The sequence below is a fragment of the Lithobates pipiens genome, unplaced genomic scaffold (genome assembly GCF_037356315.1).
Source record: "Lithobates pipiens isolate NorthernLeopardFrog02 unplaced genomic scaffold, aLitPip1_a1.2 Scaffold_1, whole genome shotgun sequence".
Lineage (NCBI taxonomy): Eukaryota > Metazoa > Chordata > Amphibia > Anura > Ranidae > Lithobates > Lithobates pipiens.
In genome coordinates, this window is record NW_027507685.1 from 46,595,881 (window position 1) to 46,618,276 (window position 22,396).

Consider the following 22,396-nt stretch of genomic DNA (forward strand, 5'->3'; position numbering starts at 1 on the left):
GCTGGCTGTTTATAGAAAATCACAGGGTCTTAAAATCTTGCGCAAAAGGCAAAAAAAAAAAAAAAAAACAGAAAAAATCCTCAGGTCCTGACAGGAAGCCTAGGTCCTTCTCCTTCACTAAGCAGAAAAAACTGAGCTGCTTCCCCCCCGGGCGGAACTGTACAGTTCTGTTGTGTTTCACATGTATTACATGTTCTAGTCCTCTCCTGAAGGTGGCGTAATAACCCTACAGTCAAGATTACTGGAGCTGTGTCCATCAATGAACGAAAGAGAAAAATATTTGACAGGATAACAATGTATGGCACAATTTTCACAGCACTTTTTAAAATAGAAAGTTCTCCGACACAGGAGATAAAACCAGCCTGAAATGTGTGTCGGGACGAGGTGCTATAAATAGATTAGCAGAGAGCTTGTCTATTCACAGCACAGCTCTGCACATTCCTTCCTTCCTTTGCCTATATGAAGTGGAGGGGGTGTGCACCTTTCCTCCAATCAGCTGTCACACAGGGTATGACACTCCCAGTGCTGAACATGGGGAAAAAAAAATAAAAAAATCTAAAACGATGTGCACTTTCTAAAGAAGATAGCAAGCGGAAGACAGCAAATATACATGTAAAACTTATGTAGGGAGATTTGTTTCATTTCTGTGTATCATCTGAGGCGGTTCCCTTCACTGGGTATGTGTGGGTTTACATCCACTTTAACCCTTTGATCGCCATAGATGTTTAACCCCTTCCGACAGTGTCATTAGTACAGGGAAAAAAAAAATTTCAGTATATATCCCATAGTTTGTAGACGCTATAACGTTTGCGTAAACCAACCAATATGCCCCTTTTTGGATTTTTTTTTTTTAGCATTATACATATTGGCGTAAATTTATAAAGACATTTGATTTTTTACTTTTTTTTATTATTATTATTATTGGATATGTTTTATAGCCGAAAGTAAAAAAATATGTTTTTTTGTACTCACTGTAAAATCCTTTTCTCTGTAATTCATCGACCAACACAGCTCCTCTCTGTAACAAAATGGGTTGTTAGCCCTATCACTAGGAGACACTAGGCAAAGTTGTATACAACACTTCACAACTCTTAGTTCCGCCCAGGGGGGCGGTCCCTCAGGCTACAATTCCCCACACTCTGCACTAGCAGCCTCAGTACGTCAACAAGCAGTATAACGTAAAGAGAAAAAGGAGGGGGCAGATGCTGTGTCGGTCGGTGAATTACAAAGAAAATTATTTTACGGTGAGTACAAAAAATCCTATTTTCTCTTATGTTCACCGACCGACACAGCTCCACTCTGTGGATAACCAGATAGGGCGACTTGCAGGACAAGGCCGCCAGTTCCGAAACCCCCCTGGCCGATGTGATGGCCACTAGGAAGACCACTTTCTGGGAAAGAGTCAACAAGGGAATCTCCCTGATATTTTCAAACGGCGGTCTTTGAAGCGCCGACAACACCAGGTTCAAATCCCAGGGGGGTAATGGCGGACGCACCGGAGGGACGTGTCGTACCCCCTGGACAAAGGTACTCACTAAGGAGTGTGATGTCAGGGGTAATTGAAAAAAAAAAAAAAAAAAAAAAGACAGCTAAGGCTGAAATTTGTCCTTTGATGGTGCTTAATACCAATCTCTGGTCAACTCCCTGCTGGAGAAACAGCAGGATCCTGGATATGGCAAAGGAGCACGGATGCCAGCCTTTCTCCTCACACATGGAGATGTAGGCCCTCCAGGTACGATGGTATATCTTCTGAGAAGATTTCCATGCCCTCAACATAGTTGGACTCACAGAGTCCGATAGACCCCGGTTCCTCAACACCTGGCTCTCAAGAGCCATACCGTTAAAGCCAGCGATGGTAAAGCAGGATGGAGAATTGGACCTTGCGATAGGAGGTCCTCTTGTCACCAGACGCACCAGGTCTGCGTACCAAGGACGCTGAGGCCAATCTGGGGCAACCACTATTACCGGGATCCCCTCGGCTTCCAGTCTGCGAAGCAGACGTGGCAACAGTTTCAGTGGAGGAAAGGCGTAGATCAGCTGGTACTGATCCCACGGAGCCACCAGTGCGTCTGCCCACGGATCTCTTTACCTGGACATGAATATTGGCACCTTCCGATTGAGATGGAAGGCCAGTAGATCCACATCTGGTGTGCCCCACTTCAGGCACAGCAGCCTGAACATCTCCGGATGCAATGCCCATTCTCCGGGGTCCAGTATCTGTCAACTCAGATAGTCCGCCTGCCAGTTCTCCACTCCTGGGATGTAAATGGCCGACAGGGCAGGTATGTGACGCTCTGCCCACCGAAGTATGTAAGTGACCTCCCGTGCAGCGGCTGAGCTTCTTGTTGCCCCTTGGTGATTAACATATGACACAGCCGTGGCGTTGTCTGACTGTATCCTGATCGGATGCCCTTGAAGTCTCATCGACCATGTGTGGAGACACAGCCTGATCGCTCTCAGTTCAAGCAGATTGATCGGCAACTCAGAGTCTTCCGTCGACCAGAGGCCCTGAGCCAACTGATCCCCCATCACTCCACCCCAGCCGGATAGACTGGCGTCCATTATGATCACCGTCCATTTCAGAGGAAGGAACGATTTTTCGGACTGAATCGCCGGGGACCTCAACTACCAGATCAGCGAGCCCCTGATTGACTGGCTCAGCTGGATCTGTCGATCTAGGGACAACTGAGATTTGTCCCATTTTGACAAGATCTCCTTCTGCAGAACTCCGGTGTGGAACTGGGCGTAAGGTACTGCCTCGAAGGAGGCTACCATGAGTCCCAGTACTCGCATGCAAAACCGGAGCGACGACCACTTGCGGCTCATCAGTAGTTTGACCGCGGATCTGAGAGTCTGCAATTTGTCGGAAGGCAGAAAAACTCTTGCTTCCCTGGAGTCCAACAGCAAACCTAGGTACTCCAGATGCTGGGTCAGCACGAGCACAGACTTTTTTAGGTTCAACAGCCACCCAAAATCTTGCAGGGTCTGCATGGTGATTGCCACATCCTCCTCCAATTCTGAGGCGGAAGATGCACTCAGGAGGAGATGGTCTAGGTATCCCACGATCGCGATCCCACGTTGTCGCAGCAATGCCAAAACTGGAGCCAGAACCTTGGTAAAGACTCGGGGGGCTGATGTCAGACCAAAGGGAAGAGCCACAAATTGGTAATGGGTTTCCCCGACTGCAAAACGCAGAAACTTTTGATGCCAAAGGCATATGGGTATGTGCAGGTACGCATCCTGGATGTCTAAGGACGCCAGGGAGTCCCCTTGATGGAGCACAGAGACTACTGAGCGATCTGATTCCATTCTGAACCTCTGCACTTTTACAAAGTGATTGAGGGCTTTCAAGTCCAAGATTGGACGTACCCCCTTCCTTCTTGGGAACCACAAAAAGATTTGAGTAAAAGCCCTGGAAGTGTTCCGAATCCGGAAACCCGTACAAACACGCCGCGATTCAGAAAATCCCTTACCGCCCCTAACAGGGCCTCCCGGCTAACCGGGGATATGGGTATGCTGGAGGGGAAGAGTCTGTTTGGCGGCCAAGAGAGAAACTATCTTGTAGCCTGTGGAAATCAGATTACAGTCCCATTGGTCGGATAACCGGGAGGACCACTGGGCTGCAAACTCCCGAAGGCGACCCCCTACCCGAGACATGGGTGGGGGCAAACCTTCATGCGGTAGCACTTTTTGTTCACAGGCTTATTAGGCATGTGGTTCCAGGGATGTTTTTGACTGTCCGTGGGCATCCTGTCGGGCTGGGGACGTTTTGTCGAAGCTTCTGTCGGATGAAAAAGCAGTTTGTGAGTGGAAAGAGAGGGCCCTTGCCTACGGTGTGGCTCCTTAGCTTTACTGGCCTGTGGGAGCAGTGTACTGTCTATAATGTCATCTAGCGAGGCTCCAAAGAGCCGGTCGCCAAGGAAAGGAAGATCCGTCAGGGCTTTTTTGGATGCCTGGTCAGCCGACCAGCATTTTAGTCAAATTAGGCACCTCGCGACCACGGCCGACACTGAAGCCTTGGATAACAGGGGGAGAGTATCCAGGGCCGCGTCACAGATGTACTTAAGGCCTTGCACTAGTTGGTCTGCTAGTTCCACGCAGACAGGGGAAGCCTGTTGCTCTCCCAACTCGCGGTGCAAAAGTTTTGCCCACTCAGTCAGTGTGTGCGCGACACGAGTGCGGATGCCAGTACAGGTCGCACGGCTGACCCCACAACCGTAAACAAGCACCTTTCTTCCCACGCACCGCCTCCATCTTGACAACAAACGAATTGAGGACTGCCACCCTGAAGGGGACTTAGGACAGTAACAGTCCCACCCTCCTTGCTGCCGCTGACTGAGGGGTTCTAACCCACTGGACTCACCACCCTGAGGCGTTCTACACCGTTTACAGCAGTGCCTGTATACCCTCTAGCGCTCCCAGATGCAGAGGTGGCAGTCCAACAGAACGATCGGTGAACGATCGGTGAACGATCTGAAAAATGTGCTCAGACTACATAGAAGGCTGTCCAGCGCTCTGTAATGACAAACAGGAAGCTGAGGGCACATGAAGCTGCTGCTGGAGCACAAAAAACGTGGTCCGGCTTCAAGAAAATGTCCGCCAGCGTCCTGAATAGGGAAACACTGGGAAAATGGCTGCTTGAAGGCCAGAAGCATGCTGTCCTTTACCCACGCTGAAAATGGCCACCAGCCAGCGCCATGAGAGACAGAAACAAACATGTGGCTGAGACACAGCGCTACACCGACACAGGGGCAAACCTCACAGACACCTCTCGGGAGTTTAAGCACTCAGGATCCAGGCATCCCCAGTCAGCCAGAACCCAGGTGAGAGCCCAGGGGCACACACACACTGCTCAGTATCCATGCACAGCCCCCCTCCCATGAGGGGGGGGGGGGGTAGGAGGGGAGATAGGGACAGGGGAGAGAAGAGAGGGGGTGAGGGGGCCTCCGAATCGACCTCCCAGGGAATGCCCAGCTGCTCAACCCTGCCGAGACAGGGAGAGCTGTACTTACCAGTCCTGAAGAGCTGGGAGACATTCCATTGTAGCCAACTCTTGATCAGTACAGGGAAGGTTACTGGCCCGGCATACTGTGACGCAGACATCAGTAGCCCGGTCATATGTATGCCCCGGAGCATAAAAGCTCACGACCACCTCTGGAGCTAAGGTATGTTGGGCCCGCCGAGCCGTAGCTGCGACCTACACATGATCGATGGCCGAACTGGGGAGACTACAAGGATAAGTGAACCAGCCTGTCACCCAGCCGGCTGTTGATGTAAGATCACAGGATCATTCATTTTGCGCAAAAAGCCAAGCTTCTGCATCAAAAAACACGGACCTATGGGCCTGCAGGGATCCTAGGTCTATCTCCTTCACTAGGCAAAAAAACTGAGGCTGCTAGAGCAGAGTGTGGGGGATTGTAGCCTGAGGGACTGCCCCCCTGGGCGGAACTAAGAGTTCTGAAGTGTTGTATACAACTTTGCTTAGTATCTCCTAGTGATAGGGCTAACAACCCATTTTGTTACATAGAGGAGCTGTGTCGGTCGGTGAATAAAAGAGAAATATTGTTTTGTTATCTTTAAAAACAGTCAGCCCTTTTTCATTTATAATCGCAAAAAAATAAAAATAAAATGCAGTGGTCATCAAATACCACCAAAAGGAAGCTCTATTTGTAGAAAAAAAAATTACAACTTATTTGAGTACAGCGTTACATTAACTGACAATTGCAAAGTCATGCAACGCAGTGCGATATCGCTAAAAGTGGCCTGGTCATGAAGGGGGGTAAACCTTTTGGAGGTCAAGATGTGGGGGGGAAATAATTGTCCACTGACACACAATCCCCATTTTACATTTTTTTTTCAATTCTGATAAGATAGAAAAAAAATTTATGATTACTGTTAAACATTTTTAAAATGGGCCTGCCTGTTATTAAAGTGAACATGAACTTCCATTATTTGAACCTATAGGTAAGCCTATAAGGCTTACCCATAGGTACTGAAAATATCTCCTAAAAACGTGCACAGTTTAGGAGACATTTACTGTATATGGAGCTGATGATGTCATCGGCACATGGGCCCTGAAGGAATGGCCACCTATGCTGTTTCTTTAGAGCCCTGTGCTGTGACTGGCGGCTCCAGTTCACCTGGAATGAAGACGGATTAAGATGGATGCGCCCTCCAGAGTTGACAATACATCAGTGGAAGGCTTTTTTCAGGTAAGTTTCAGATAATGTGCTAATATGCGATGCATACTAGCACATTATGCCTTTACTTTGCGAGTCAGGAAAAAATAAACGCATTGGTTTACTTCCTCTTATATTCTCAGCTGTACCTATGCCTGCTGATTAACTCTTACTGCAAAACAAGTTGGATTGCAATTTATTTTTCAGTCACTAGGTGGCAGTAATTAGTACAAAGAATATACTTACACAGTAGCTTTTCAACCTGATAAAGTCTACAGTCATGGGGATTGATCGGTCACTGTTTCGATTCAGTGCCTTGATATAGTCCAGTAGATCAGCAAAAAACTTGTACCCGCCTTTTAAGACACAAAGTGCGACTATATGATGACCTCCCATGTCTCTCATGATGTCTCGAGCTAACCGTTCAGTCCTACACCAAAAGACACCACACAATCCATTAAAATTTACATTGGTCTAGTTCTTATACAGTCACTGCAAACAGGCAAAAAATACAAAACACTCAACAGAAAAAGCCATCTGATTTTAGAGGTGTACAAAAACCTGGAAAATGCACAGAGATGCACCAATACAAATGTAAGAGAATCACTGCAAAGACCCACCAGAGAACAAATGTCATACTCAAAATGAATGATCATGTACCACACATCGTAAGAGTACTGTGCAAATAACATGCATTTTACCACTTTACTGTGGCTTACTAGTTCCCAATATAGAGAGTAGTTTAAGGATAATTTCATAACTATGTGTTGTGGCAACACATATTACTGCAATGAAAAGGGAAAAAAAACGGACATGGTAGGTGTCATTCGTTTTGAATGGCAGACCTATGCTTTTTTGTGCACTGTGATGCCTAGGCAGTCTATTAAAAATGAATAGGCTGCCTTTTAAAGGCAACATGCATTAATGCACCAAATACTGAACAGTAATATGTGTACCACAGAAGTGTTCGTGTGGCTTTATAAGTAATCGGACAAACTCACATTAACTTATTTTCTTTTCATTCTCCTATTGCCCTGTAGCACTTCCTGTCCATTGACTGGGCAGAACTGACAGCCTTTGCATTGCTTCCTATATCAGTTGTAAATCCCAGACCGACAGTCACAAGGCCTTGCCACATGGAGTGTACAGCAAGTGGACTCAACTAGCCCTCGCGAAGAAAGGAAAATAGGTGCTGCTTCTGCAAGGCAAGCCCTGTACAAATGACCTCAGACATTTATCTTGGTCTCCCTGGTGGCCATCTGTGGTTTTGTCAGCACTCCAGGCAGCTGGCACAGCCAAAGAAATTGTGGCAGGCACAGGTGGGGCACCAGGATCGTGTAAAAAAAAAAAAAAAAAAAAAAAAAAAAAGTGTCAGCCTCCGAATTTTATTTTTCTATAACTACTGCAAGGTAAAAAAAGTGTGTTTTTAAAGTTGGTCACTTCAGTAGGTGCAACCTTGCGATGAAGTGGTGAATTTATTCTTTATACTCCTTTTTATATTCCTATCAGTGCTGTTTATTATGTTGCAGGCATATGATGTGCTTAACAAAAAAAAAAAAAAAAGCACGATTTACAAACAATGCTTCAAAATTACTTAATGTAAAAAAAAAAAAAAATAAAAAAAAATAAAAGGGATGAGAAAGCACTCAAGCTAATGTGCAAAAATAAAAGCGTCTGGCGGCTTGTTAGGCATCAACCTAAATAGAACAAGTTACCACTCAGCATTTGTAATAATCACAATATTCTCTCTTGAAGTAGATGTAAATCCGACTAAGGCTCCGTTCACATGACTTTACATTCTATGGACCAGAGTTGCATCAAAGTAGTGCAGGCACCTTTTCAAAGTCGCTGCAACTTTAAGTCACACTGATTTGAACAGGTGTCATTGAAAAGAATGGGCTGCGATTTTAAAGAGGAACTGCAGTCCGCTCACATAAATTTGTAATAAAAACATCTTTGCCATTCTGACGCTTCTCTCCAACCACTTTGCATATTATTTTCTATATACTGCGATTCTGTACTTCCCAAATATGATGCAGAAATCTCCCTCCACTGAGTCTGGCTGTATCCATTTTAACTGTGGGCAGTTGAAGCTGCTGCCTGTTCACTTCCTGGAGCTACACAGACACAGACACAGACACAGACACAGACACAGACACAGACACAGACACAGACAGACAGACAGACAGACAGACAGACAGACAGACAGACAGACAGACAGACAGACAGACAGACAGACAGACAGACAGACAGACAGACAGACAGACAGACAGACAGACAGACAGACAGACAGAATAAGCCTAGGCTTTTTGTTTCAGACAAGAAACGGGCTGTATAAGGTATTTACTGGCAGGAAAAAAAAATTTTTTTACCGCGGTTCTGAACATCTCTGTCCAGGAGACTGAGGCCCGTGGCCTACGTACAGCCTTCGCATTTCATTGGGCAGATGAATCAATACGATATATGGGTATCAACATTACCCCAGACCCGGCGCAACTGTATCTGCACAACTATGCCCCCCTGTTGCGCAAATTAAAGGTAGACCTAGAGAGCTGGCACACTCAGACGTTGTAACGCCTTCAAAATGACAGCACTGCCTAGAATCCTTTATATATATATATATATATATATATATATATATATATATATATATATATATATATATATTTCAAGCCCTGCCGATTCGCATTCCCCTGAAATTCTTTATGCAGTTGAAAGCCCTTCTCAGAAGGTTCATTTGGGCGCATAAGCCACCCAGAACAAAACTCCAGACCCTATCCAGGCCTAAGGACCAGGTTGGTGTAGGTCTCCCCGACATGCGCAGATACTACAGGGCGACCTTGCTGACTAGAGTCGTGGACTGGCACTGCAACAAAGCACACAAACAATGGGTAGAGATGGAGATAGAAGACACAACCACCCCTCTGCTGACCTCCCCATGGCTCACGACAACCCTACCTAAAGACCTGAGGGACCATCCCCTAATTGGGACAACGTTGACAGTCGTGAGGAGATTATTCTGCGCTACCAGCATCTCATCTCTACCCTCTCCCCTGACTCCAATAGTTGGACTTCCCTCTGGGTTTCACTAACAGAAGGCTGAGACAATTGACAAGAGCCGGGAAGCATCCTCTAGGGGAGGTGTAGCCATCCGGAGAGCTCCTGAATCTGCAGGCCATCACAGAGCTTACTGACCCACCACTTGACATTTTTAGAGCATACCAACTCCGACATTTCCTGAAAACAGTTCAAAAGACCCCCTACACACCAAGAGACCCAACCTCTTTTGAGACTGTGTGTCACAAAACTGAACCTGTAAGACATACCCTTTCCCTACTGTACAACCGCCTGACTTGTCAAGATGCGGGGATGCCCCCGACATTTATCCATCACTGGGAAAAGGACCTACGAACCCACTTCTCTCCACAGCAGATAGGCAAGATCCTGCTGCTGGTACACAAGGCCTCCATCGCAAACCACTTCCAGGAGTCAGGGTACAAAATAGTAACCTGCTGGTATAGGGTTCCATACTTGCTCAATAAGATGAGTAAAACAAATGCTGGCGATGCCAATCTGCGGTAGGAACCATGGGTCACATCATCTGGGCATGCCCAGCATTGGGGGCATTCTGGAGGGAGGTGACAGAGACAATTAAAGGGTTAACCTTGGTGGACCTAAGGGGAAACCTGGCTGCGTGCCTTCTCCACCTGACGGAGAGGCCCATCCGGAAATATAAACAGACACCGACAATGCAACTCCTGGACTCGGCACGGCAACTCCTGGACTCGGCACGAGTATGCATCCCTGCGATGAAGAGGCAAACTCAGCCTCTGTCGAGGGTCCTGTGTTACTCTAAAGTCAACTATATCCTCCGGATGGAGGATCTGACTGCCACTCTTTACAACACTGAAGAGCAGTTCTGCGAAAAGTGGGAGGCCCTGGAGGTATTTCACCGACACCCAAGAATACCTGCGCGAGATGGCCGGTGTGGCTACAATGGAAACCGCCTGACCGCCTTAAATATATCTAGTACCCAGGGAGCTGGGCACATGACTTTAGCCCAAGAGGGGGTGACAAGCCTCCTGTCCTTACCTGTTCTCTGTCCCCCTCCCCCTTTTTTTGTCTCCCTCTCCCCCTTCCCTCTCCACGTTCGTCCTGCCCCATTTTTCTTCCCCATCCTTTCACTATATGTCCTCTAGACTTTTCACCATTCTACGCTCAGAGCTGCGGGCATGTTCTGTAGACCCAACCAGACGAGATAGGTATTGAGATACAGATTAGAAGAGTTGTATACCGTACGGGTCTGTGTGGACCACATGGACCCCCTGGTTCTATGTTCCTTCAAAATGCTGAGGTGACAGTTTATCTCTGAAGTTATGTGCCAATGTTTAACATGTCTAAATTGTAATATTCACTGTTCTTAACTTTTGTTTATGGAAACGATGTGTATGGCTAAAAAGCAACATGTGAAAGTACTGTTTAGTGTGACTGCCTTGCACAGAAAACTGAATAAAGGAATTAAAAAAAACAACAAGGGCAGAGTATTTAATAGATAAAAAGTTGAAAAAAATGACTGAAGTTCCGCTTTAATATCCAAAGTCAAACAAGTGTGAATGAAGCCTGAATGATATTTTGTTTGCTAAAGCACTGTGTACCCTGCCCATATCCCGTCTACATGCATGCTCTCCATCTATAACTACATTGCATTTTTTTGGGGCGGATGTATTTAATCAGCCATTTGTAGTCTCCAAGGAAAGCCTGAGTGACAAGGTGACACAACAAAGAAGCACAAACGGCAAACAAGGACATTTTGTTCTTGGGTTAAGTGATCCTTTAATGTCTGTTTTTTTAAGACAGGAAGCAAGGTGAATCTCCCAGAAGGTACACAAGCAGCAATAACTCCAGAGGTTCTAACCTTTACCTCATGGTGTCAAAAGCTACAGGAGAAAAAAAAAAAAAAAAAAGAAGGAAGAAGAAGTGTAGACCCACCTGTCCATTATTAGGCCATGAGGAATGTATACCTTCTCAAGGTCAGCTGCATAATGCTTTGGAATACAGAACAGGTCAAGGTCATATCCTTGCTCATCGTCAGCAAGCTGGAAAGGAAACAGATTTGAATAAGCAAATGTTTAAATACAGGAAATAATGGTCATGTTCTGTGAAATGCAAATACCCCAAATCAGCAGCCACAACCTATGCAAAGCATGCATAATTCTAGGATGTATGGATAGGAGTCATAGAACATTTAACAGGCTTTACAACGCCCTCTGAGAATCAACAGAACTTAGAGATGTAAAGGCAGAAGGTTTTTTTTCTCTTAATGCATTCTATGCATTAAGATAAAAAAAAAAACCTGTGTGTAGCAATGTCCATGATCCCCTCAGTCATCCAGTACACTCCTCTTGATAGGCTGAGACAGGGCAGCGGCGCTATTGGTTCCCTGCAGCTGTCAAAGTCAGTCAGCCTATCAGGGGAGAGAGGGGACCGGGCTCCGTGTCTGAATAGATACAAGGAGCTCTGACTCAGCTTGGGTGACAACCTGTAACATGCTGCTGGCTGAGGGGCACTCAAAGGAGGAAGGGACTAGGAGCAGCAAAGAGGGACCAGCAAAGAGGAGGATCGGAGCTGCTCTGTGCAATATCAACTGCACAGTAAGTATAACATGTTTGTTAAAAAAATAAAATAAATAATAAGCGAGCCTTTACAATCACTTTAAATGGGGGGAATTTACTAAAACTGGAGCATTCAGGATTAGTAGCAGTTGTGCATGGAAATCCACTTCTAACTTCAGCTTGTCCTTTCAAGCTTTGAAAAGAAAGGTAGAAGCAGATTGGATACCATACAGAGCTGCTCCCTACTCTGCCTGATCCAGAAAACTGTCATCATAAAAACTAGATTATTTTATATTCCTTTTGAAAACTAAGCTTATTCATAGACTAAGATTAGATTAGTTATGTGGAGCAGAGCCGATACCAACCTCTGGAAGTTTTCAAAACAATGAGTGGCTGGCAAAACTTGTATTACATTTCACACTACTGGTTAGAATTATGCTTTAAAGAGGAACTTCATTTGACCTTTACATAGAAAAAGTCAACTACAAGTACTTTATCTGATGAATTTTAGAAAACACATACTTGCCAACCCATGAAGTCCAGCACAGTCTTCTTTGCACCCATTTGTAGGGTTTACCCTTCTCTGTGCCGCCATCGTGAATTCAGGAGCAGGCTGTCGCTTCTTGGTCACTCACAGCCAGCCCCCTGCTGTACACGAATGAGATCACAGCCTGCGGGGAGATTGTACTGAAGCCTCCTGGGATATGCAATGTGATATCACAAGAGGTTGCAGGTAAACTGAGGGCAACATCATCCTGGAGGATGTGGGAGCAAGCGCTTTCAGGAAAAAGTACTAGCTCCCTGTCCTACTAAGAAAAAAAAAAAAAAAAAACATGCTGAATTTTTTTAAGGAGGGGAGATTAATATTTTGCAGAGTTGTCCATGTGTGAAGGTCCACTTTAAAGAGGAAGTAAACCCTGATGAGTTTACTTCCTCTTTCATTCCCTGCAAAGGCAAAGCATAATGGACTACTATGCATCGCATAGTAGTCCATTATGTGTCACTTACCTGACACAGGAGCCAGCGAAGTCGCGGCTGTCCCCTGTAGTCCGCCGCATCCATCTTGTTGGTGGGGTCTCGCAGCTCCGCCGCTGTCATTTGGCGATGACGTCACTCCCGCGCATGCGCATGGGAGCCGACACGCGCGGCATCTCCGTCGCTGAGAATGCCACGCTCAGTGCGCCTGCGCCGCATGCGCCGTAGACAGCGGTGCCCGTTTTCGGGCAAATATCTCCTAAACCATATAGGTTTAGGAGATATTGCTTGGACCTACAGGTAAGCCTTAATCTAGGCTTACCTGTAGGTCAAAGTGGTTTGTAAGGGTTTATAACCACTTTAACTACTTGAGTACCAGCGTGTAATACCCCTTCATTACCATTTTTCAGGGCTGCGAGTTTGCCTGACAAATACTCTGTTATGCAACACTACCCAAATGAGTTTTATATCAAACAGATAAAGCTTTCTTTTGGTGGTATTTAATAACTGTTTTTTTTTTGTAAAAAATAAGACGACGACCAATACATTTTGAAAAAAACACTCTTGCTTCCCTAATGGTGTTAAAATAAAAAATAGTAAGACAATTCTTGAAATTCTCCTTTTTGGAAAGAAGCCCCCCCAAGGTGATCTCTTTTTTTTCCAGAATTTTTTGAAAGTGAAGAAACATGCTGGCACTAGGGATCGATCGTTCTCTATTTTTGGTGTCGATACAATACCGATGTCGGCCACCTCTCAGGCCGATATTGTGTGCCGATATTCTGTACATTAGAAAAAAAACTGTCCATTTTTTAAATCACCGTTATTGCTGTCACAAGAAATGCAAACATTAGGCAGTGACTGGTACTCTTTATGGAGGGATCGGGGGTCTATTAGACCCCAAACCCCTCTGCACTTGAAAGTATTCAAAACGTCAATTTCGGCGTTTTTTTAATACTTTATTTTTTTTAAACTTGTGCCTTTAAGATGCCAGTAATCTGAGAAGTGATGTCTTGACATTGCTTACGGGTTACTAGATCCACCACCCAAGCGAACCATCAGCTTTGTTCAGGTCTTTGACCAGCCGGCGGACGTGCCAGCTGGTTTCTCGGGCCTCCCGGTGGGACAGGAGGGCTGGGTGAGAGGCAGGACAAGCCCCTCCCTCTGCCAGTAATAACAGCCGAGCAGCTGCTGAGCCACATCAGTTGTCATTACAATAAAGCCGACTGCCGCTCTAAAGAATGGTTTCGGGGTGATGGTAGGGGGCACTAGCCTGACCGACAGACATCTGGCAGCAACAGCTCACAGTGATGGGACTGCCTGATCTTATGCAAAATGGTAGAGAATTAAACACTGATGAATTCAGGTTGGTAACTGCAATTTAGTTGCAAACTGCCCATAAACCAGCTATAATATAATATATATGTAAAGGCATCAAATACACAATTTTGCAGAAACAAACTTCCAGTTTTGTCTCCAGAAAATATTATGCCCAAGCTGCTTTGTGTCCTAGCTGGGTACCACAAAACAGTTTACATCCGCCTTAACTATATTCCTCACTATATCTCCAGCAGTTTTCCAAAGGTGGCCATTTTGGTATAGACACATCCTGTCATATTGTGATCACCACACCTAACACTGTAAACTCACACAGCTCTGTGTTTGGGGAACACCACACAAGTGCTGTGTAAACCCCGGCAGAGGAAAACATGTTGAACATAGAAAACTGATTTCAACCGATTCTGCTTCACTACAAACCAGAGACAAAGCTGTGCTGTCTTGCCACAAGCTGCAGCCTACTTAACAAGCAACTGTCTTTTTTGTTATAAATTCTCCAATGGCAAACGGGATAACACTGGGAGCATTCAGGGTGCCCTTGCGCCGTGATGCAGTTGGTGAATACGAGGACTGGAGCTCATAAAGCGTATGGTAGATATTTAGGACTGTCATGATGGGGGAATTGAGCCATTTACTTTCCTTCCACCATGGGTGCAAGGAATGAAAATTGAATCATCTATTGGCTGTCTTAACCACTTCAGCCCCAGAAGGCCCCATAAAGAATGAGGAAGGACATGTGGTTACAAAGGATGGGGAGATGGCAAAGGTATTGAATTTCTTCTTCATGAGGGAATCTGGGGGCTTCAGTAACCAAAACTGCAGTGTTTATCCTTGTGACACATCACAGGAAGCACCCTCATGGCTAACAGAGGACAGAATTAGAATTAGACTTGGGAAACTTAACAATACTAAATCACCAGGACCGGAATGGCTTGCACCCGAGGGTACTTCAGTCATTATATTATTGCCGCCGACATCCCAAACTGTGTAAATAGAAAGATCCCCTAACAAGGAGATCACAGTACCCCCCGGTACAACGGGACTTTTAAGGCAGACAAAAATATGAGTAAAAAATATAATTACAAATTTATTCACAAAAATCGTTTTACAGGACAGTATAAAAATCCATACATATATCAATGCGTGGAATCATACATGTAAATATAAAGTCTGCACAACATCAAAGGTTTCATATATGATTTCTACAGAGGCATATCTAAGGAGAACAAATAGCTGTAATCATTTATTTGTAAGTGAACAAAACTACTGAGAATAAATCTCATATCAAGAATAAATAGTTGTGTGCGAGTGTATATTATAAATATTATATATATATATATATATATATATATATATATAAAAGCCGATCACCGGCGGCCGTGATCGGGACATCAGTCCCGATCACAGCCAGTGTATCAGTGCCCACCTGCCCCCTGCCAGTAACCCCCAGAGAATTAAAAAAGTGCTGCCCACAGTGCCGCCCATCAGTGCCCACAGTGCCGCCCATCAGTGCCCACAGTGCCGCCCATCAGTGCCCACAATCTGCCTCAACAACATTGCTGCACCTCAGTGCCACATATCCGTGCCCATCAGTGTCATCTACCAGTGCCCATCAGTGCCGCCCATCAGTGCCACCTATCAGTGCCCATCAGTCCCATCTATCAGTGGTACCTATCTGTGCCACCCATCCGTGCCACCTGTCAGTGCCCATCAGTGCCGCCTTATCTGTGCCCATCAGTACTGCCTTATCTGTGCCTATTAGTGTCGCCTTAACTGTGCCTATCAGTGCCGCCCATCAGTGCCCACCAGTGCCACCTCATCAGCGCATTTCAATGAAGAAGAAAAATTACCTGTTTGCAAAATTTTATAACAAACTATTAAACATGATTTTTTTTTATTTTGCATCTTTTTTTGTTTGTTTAGCAAAAAATAAAACTCCCAACTGTAATTAAATACCACCAAAAGAAAGCTCTATTTGTGGGAAAAAAATGATAAAAATTTCATTTGGGTACAGTGTTGAATGGCCGCGCAATTGTCATTCAAAGTGCATCAGCGCTGAAAGCTGAAAATTGGTCTGGGCAGGAGGTTTAAGTGCCCAGTAAGCAAGTGGTTAACCACTTGCAGACCGGACCATTTTGCTGGTCAAAGACCAGACCACTTTTGCGATTCGGCACTGCGTCGCTTTAACTGACAATTGCGCGGTCGTGCGACGTGGCTCCCAAACAAAATTGACGTCCTTTTTTTCCCACAAATAGAGCTTTCTTTTGGTGGTATTTGATCACCCCTGCGGTTTTTATTTTTTGCGCTATAAACAAAAATAGAGCGACAATTTTGAAAAAAAACTCATTTTTTACTTTTTGTTATAATAAATATCCCCCAAAAATATATAAAAAAACATTTTTTTCCCTCAGTTTAGGCCAATACGTATTCTTCTACATATTTTTGGTAAAAAAAAAAAAATCGCAATAAGCGATTGATTGGTTTGCGCAAAAGTTATAGCGTTTACAAAATAGGGATAGTTTTATAGCATTTTTATTAATCATTTTTTATTATTTTTTTTTTACTAGTAATGGTGGCGATCTGCGATTTTTATTGTGACTGCGACATTGTGGGGGACCCATCGGACATTTTTGGGACCATTGTCATTTATACAGTAATCACTGCTATATAAATGCAGTGATTCCTGTGTAAATGACACTGGCAGTGAAAGGGTTAACCAGTGGGTGGCAGTGTAGGGGTTAAGTGTTCCTAGGGGTGTGTTACTAACTGTGGGTTGGTTGGGCTTTCATTTAGTGTACACTGATCTCTGCTCCAATCACATGGAGCAGAGATCAGCGTCACTAGTTGCTAGGCAGAATGGAGAAATGTTGTTTATACAGCATTTCCTCCATTCGGCCGCTCCGTGAGACGATCGCGGGGATGCCCGCGGCGATCGAGTCCGCGGGTCCCGCAACCGGACTCATGGGGGTCCCGACCAGCGCGGGAGCGTGCCGGCGGCGGCGCGCTCCCGATGGCAGGGCGGCATCGAATATTGGACGTACCTGTACGCCAATATGCCTGCCCGTGCCATTCTGTCGACGTACATCGTCGTGCGCTGGTCGGGAAGTGGTTAAAGAAAATTATCATAAAACAGAAGTCATAATGTGGTTTGGGTGAAAGGGATATTAAAAATAAAAAAATTGTATTGAAATAAAAAATAAAAAAAAAGGATGTAATTACCTACAAAAAGTGGCCCCTTACCTCCTCTTAGGCAGTCCCCCCCCCCCCCCCCCACCAAGGATTTCTGCTCCTTCTTACAAGTGCCTCCTTAGCAAGATGGGTGCTACCCCTGTGTCTACACATTCCTGAGCCAGGCTGTGTGTCCATAGGCATACAGTGCTGGTTAGCAACAACAACAAAATAAGAACATTTTTACTTTACAACCATTTTGACAAACACAAGTAGGAAGCATGTCCGGGAAAGTGATATATTCTGATCCAGTATAAAAAAAATGAAATATGTAAAACTACTGTGTACAGCCAACATACAAGTACACATACACAAAGGTCCATTTAGAACCAGCTATTAGCAGCAATATCATCAAACGTCAATCTGAATAATTCTGCACTGAGCTAGCCAGTTCTGACACCATCTTCATTCCTGCAAATGTGTTTTTAAATAATAAAAAATAAATAAATAAAAAACAACCTCTCACAAGGGCACTGCCACAGCCTGTGAAATATGTAACCTTCAAAAGGTTTCCATACCTACAGTGAAGTATCTCAAAAAGATTAGGACTACAGCAAACAAAAAACACTGGAGGATATTATAAATACTGGGCCCATGCAGCTGACACAATTATTCAGGAGCAAAGTGCTAGTTTGGAAACTGAAAACACAATAGGGCTTAATTTTGCATTGGTGATCTGAGTTCTATAAAAAGAGAATTTTGATTGCTTAATTTGAGCTGCACTAAGGACACTTTCAGACTAAGGCAGTAGCAGTAAAGCACTGCTAGTTTTAGCGGCGCTTTACCGCCGTTTAAGCGGCGCGCTTTTAACCCCTTAAGGGTTAACAGGGAGGGGGAGGCGCCAACCGGAATGTAGTATTAAAATGATGACTTTAATAGGGCAAGATTAAAAACACTTATGATAGCAGATGCATGCACTTCAAAGTAAAGTGCAGTCCTGGCATTCCACATGGCTCTGTGGGTTCCACCGCTGTTCCAGATAGCTGGAAAGGATTGAGCAGCTGGCTGGAATGCATCACAGTGTTTCTCCAGGAGCAAAGGAACCAAGAAGCGCCACACTGACCAGCATGGACCTTGGAACAGGAAGTGATGTCACCAGCGTCTGATTGCATCTAGGCAGGGCTGAAATCTTGGCCGCAACTCCTCCGTTGAGGAGTTCTGGTTGTTATGGGTGGAGTTTCTCGTTTCTTTGACTGCTTGAGGACATCCCTAAGGTCAAGATGAAGATGCTGTGTCCATCAATGAATGAAAGAGAAAATAGGATTTTTGTACTCACCTTAAAATCCTTTTCTCTGAAGTTCGACGGACACAGCACCCACCCCTCCTATTTGTGTTTGTACTGCTTTTGACGAACTGAGCTGTTGGATGCAGTGTGAGGGGTTATAGCCAGTAGGACCGCCCCTCGTTTTTAACACTTTCTGCCTAGTCCTCTCCTAAAGGGGCAATATAACCCTAAGGTCAAAATTTAGATGCTGTGTCCATCAATGAACATCAGAGATGGACACAGCTGATCGCCCGAAGCTCCAGCACATTGATAGGCAGGCGGAATTCTTCCTACCTCCAGCAACCCTGGGCCACCTGTACGCCCCAAACTCCCCCCCCCCAGCCGGTCACGCTGGCGTCTGTTGTTATCACCGTCCAATGGAGAGGAAGAAACGACCTCCCGGACTGAAGGGCCGGAGACCTCAGCCACCAGAGCCACCAAATTTCATAATCCAGGGATGTCAGAGATTTGTCCCATCTGGACAGGATCTCTTTCTGCAAGACTCGAGTGTGTAATTGAGCATACGGTACCGCTTTGAAAGTGGCTACCATGAGACCCAGAACTCGCATCCAAAAACGTGACGACCACCTGTGGGACACCAACAACTTCCCCGTAGATTGAAGAGTGTGCAGCTTGTCTGAGGGGACAAAGACTCTCGCCTCTGAGGAGTCAAGAATCAAGCCCAGGTACTCCAGGCGTTGAACCGGCACCGACAGACTTCTGGAGGTTCACCCAACCAAACTGCCGGAGAGTTTGAGAGTTGAGATTGCCACATTCTCCCTTAATCCGCTGTAATAAGCTGTTCTCAGGAGGAGGTCATCCAGGTAGCCCACAATTGCGATCCCTCATTGTCTTAGCAATGCCAGAATTGGGGCTAGCACCTTGGTGAAGACCCTTGGCCCCATCGCTAGGCAAAAAGGGAGAGCTACAAATTGATGGTGCTCCTCCCCGACCACAAATCATAGGAACCTCTGATGCCTGATGCATATGGGGACATGCAAGTATGCGTCCTCGATGTCGAAAGAAGTCAAGAAAGCCCCCTGGTGGAGTGCAATGACCATGGAGCGAACCGAGAGATGCAGGACCGGACGGACCCCTTCCTTCTTTGGGACTACAAACAGATTGGAGTAGAATCCCTGAAACCTTTCTGGCGTCGGTATAGGTACTATCACCCCACGCTGCAGCAGGTCATGTACTGCCCCAAACAGGGCCTCCCGATGAGCCGGAAGATGAAGGTTGGAGGAAAAAATAAAAAATAAATCTGTTTGGCGGACAAGAAAGAAACTCTTGTATCCTAATGAAACCAGTTTGCAGACACACTGGTCGGAAAGAAGGGAGGTCCACAGAGTTGCAAACTCCCGAATGGCGACCCCCCACCCGAGAGTTGGGCGGGGGCAAACCTTCATGTGGCAACAGATTTGCTTGCAGGCTTGCAAAATCAGTGAACACCTTGTCAGACTAGGAACACTTACCTGCCGTCTCAGACCGACGAAAAATCCGCTTCTGAATGGAAAAGGAGGGCCCTTGCCTACGGCGTGGCTCCTTACCCTTTTTAGATTGTGGGAGCAAAGTACTCCTCCCCCCAGTAACATTCTTAATGATGTCATCCAGTGAGGCTCCAAATAGCCTCTCCCCTGGAAGAGTCTGGTCTGCAGACCAGCATTTAAGCCACATCAGGCGACGTAGCACCACTGCTGATACTGAGGCTCTAGAGAGCGAAGGGGCCTAGGGCCGCATCACAGACATACGTCAAGGAAAAAAAAATCTGGTGGACAAGAAAGAAACTCTCTTGTAGCCCAATCAAACCAGTTTGCAGACCCATTGGTCAGACAGCAGCAAGGTCCACCGAGCTGCAAACTCCCGAAAGCGACACCCCCACCCCGGGCGGGGGCAAGCCTGCATGGGGTAGCAGTTTTGCTCGCAGGCTTACTTTTGTTCATCAGCGGACACCCTGTCTGACTGGGAGATCTTATCTGTCGGGCGGGTGAAAAACCCGTTTGAGCGGAAAAGGAGAGCCCTTGCCTATGGTGTGGCTCCTTTCCTGGACTGTGGAAGTAACGTACTCTTCCCACCTGTAACATTTTTAATAATGTCGTCCAGTGAAGCTCCAAATAGCCTCTCACCAAGGAAGGGTAAATCCGCCAGGGCTTTTTTTTTTTTTTTTTTTTTTTTTTTTAGATGCTTGGTCCGCAGACCAGCATTTTAGCCAAATCAGGCGCCATAGCACCACTGCTGATACCAATGCTCTAGAGAGCAGGGGGACTGTATCCAGGGCCGCATCACAGACATACTTAAGGCCATGTACCAACTGGTCTGCTAGTTCTATGCAGACTGGGGGAGACTCTTGCTTCTCCAATTCACGGTGCAATAACTTTGCCCACTCAGTAAGCGTCTGCAACACAAAGGCCATGGCCAATACAGGTCATAATGCTGACCCCACTACCATAAACATGGACCGGGCCACTGTCTCGGCTCTCCTATCGGTAGGGTCCTTGAATGCAGGAGTCTCTTCTACCGGAATCATGGTTAATTTATTCAACCTGGATACCGTGGATCAAAAACCAGAGGAGCCATCCTTTTTTTAAGGAGGCTCTCCTCAAAGGGGTAACACACCACCATTCTTCTTAGGACTGAAAAGGCCCGTTGCGGGCTTCCCCATTACTTGTATATGAATGTATCTAAATAAGTCAAATGCGGAAACACCTTAGGTGTATGGGTCAGTTTACGGGACCCAAAAAGGGACCGACACCTCAGCAGAAGATCCTGCTGCATCCTGTATTTTCAGGGTATCCCACACAGAAGTAATAAGTGCTCCAACTAGCCCTTTTTCCTGCACTGACCCGAACACTAAATCATCCTCACTGTCTGAACGGTCCTGGTCTGCATCCTCTGACACGTCAGAACAGGGGCTGCCAGTCACCACGGGGCCAGAGTCTGAATCAGAGCTTTCCCCAGAGGATGGGGGGGGGGGGGAAGGGGATGTTTTTTACCCCCCTTGCGCCTGCACACAGCCTCCACCCTGGCAATGAACGTTTCCAGGACCGCCGACAAAGTGTCCATAGGCACTGCACCATTTGCAGGCGAGCCGGTTGCAAATAAACAGGGATGTCTGGAGAAGAAGCGCCAGCTTCTGACACCATGCTGACCCACCTCATCTGCCACACTTGGGGACTTAGGACACATATCAATATATATCATTTTTTCAAACACTCATGTTTTTCACTTTTCATACATATATGTTTCACATTTTTATACTTTTACTTCTGTACCCAGCTCCTGATGAATGGCATATAGCCATTGAAACGCGTTGAGTTTCCATGGGGTGCTCAGTCAAGTCTGGCTCATTACTTATTTACTGGCCCATATACATCCAATATTTAGAGTACTATGTAACTAATAATGTGTATGTGTACTTATCTTATAGCAGCTCTTTTGCATATGGTGTACCAATGCCTGCTAATATGAAATACCTTGTATTACATTGATCAATGTTTACCATCTCTCTTGTGCTGCCAAGCTGACATATATGTATCCATTATGTTTACACAATGTGTGCATGTATGTATATGAAAAATTTTTTTTTACTAGTGTTAGAAATAAAAAAAAAAAAAAATGTTTACTATATACTCTACCTCCACAAATCAATTGCCTCATTTAAAGTCCCACATTCCCTTCTTATGTACTTGAACCCGGGACGGAGGTACATTTTTTGTACCTCATTTAAAGTCCCAAACGCCCCCCTCTTGGACTTAGGACAAGGTACACAATCCCACCCTCCTAGCTGCTCACAGACTGAGGGGCCC

At 45.7% G+C, this 22,396-nt stretch overlaps 1 protein-coding gene across 2 annotated transcripts in view; it reads right to left on the minus strand.

The window, feature by feature from the left end:
• Positions 1–22,396, minus strand: part of HPRT1 (hypoxanthine phosphoribosyltransferase 1) — a 117,460-nt gene that overhangs the window by 65,538 nt on the left and 29,526 nt on the right. For both annotated transcript variants that reach the window (XM_077492611.1, XM_077492535.1), the window contains exons 2-3: positions 11,169–11,275; positions 6,426–6,609 (exon numbers count right to left, since the gene is read on the minus strand). In XM_077492611.1, coding sequence (XP_077348737.1) covers positions 6,426–6,609; positions 11,169–11,275 — 291 coding nt within the window. The remainder of the gene's footprint in view (positions 1–6,425; positions 6,610–11,168; positions 11,276–22,396) is intronic.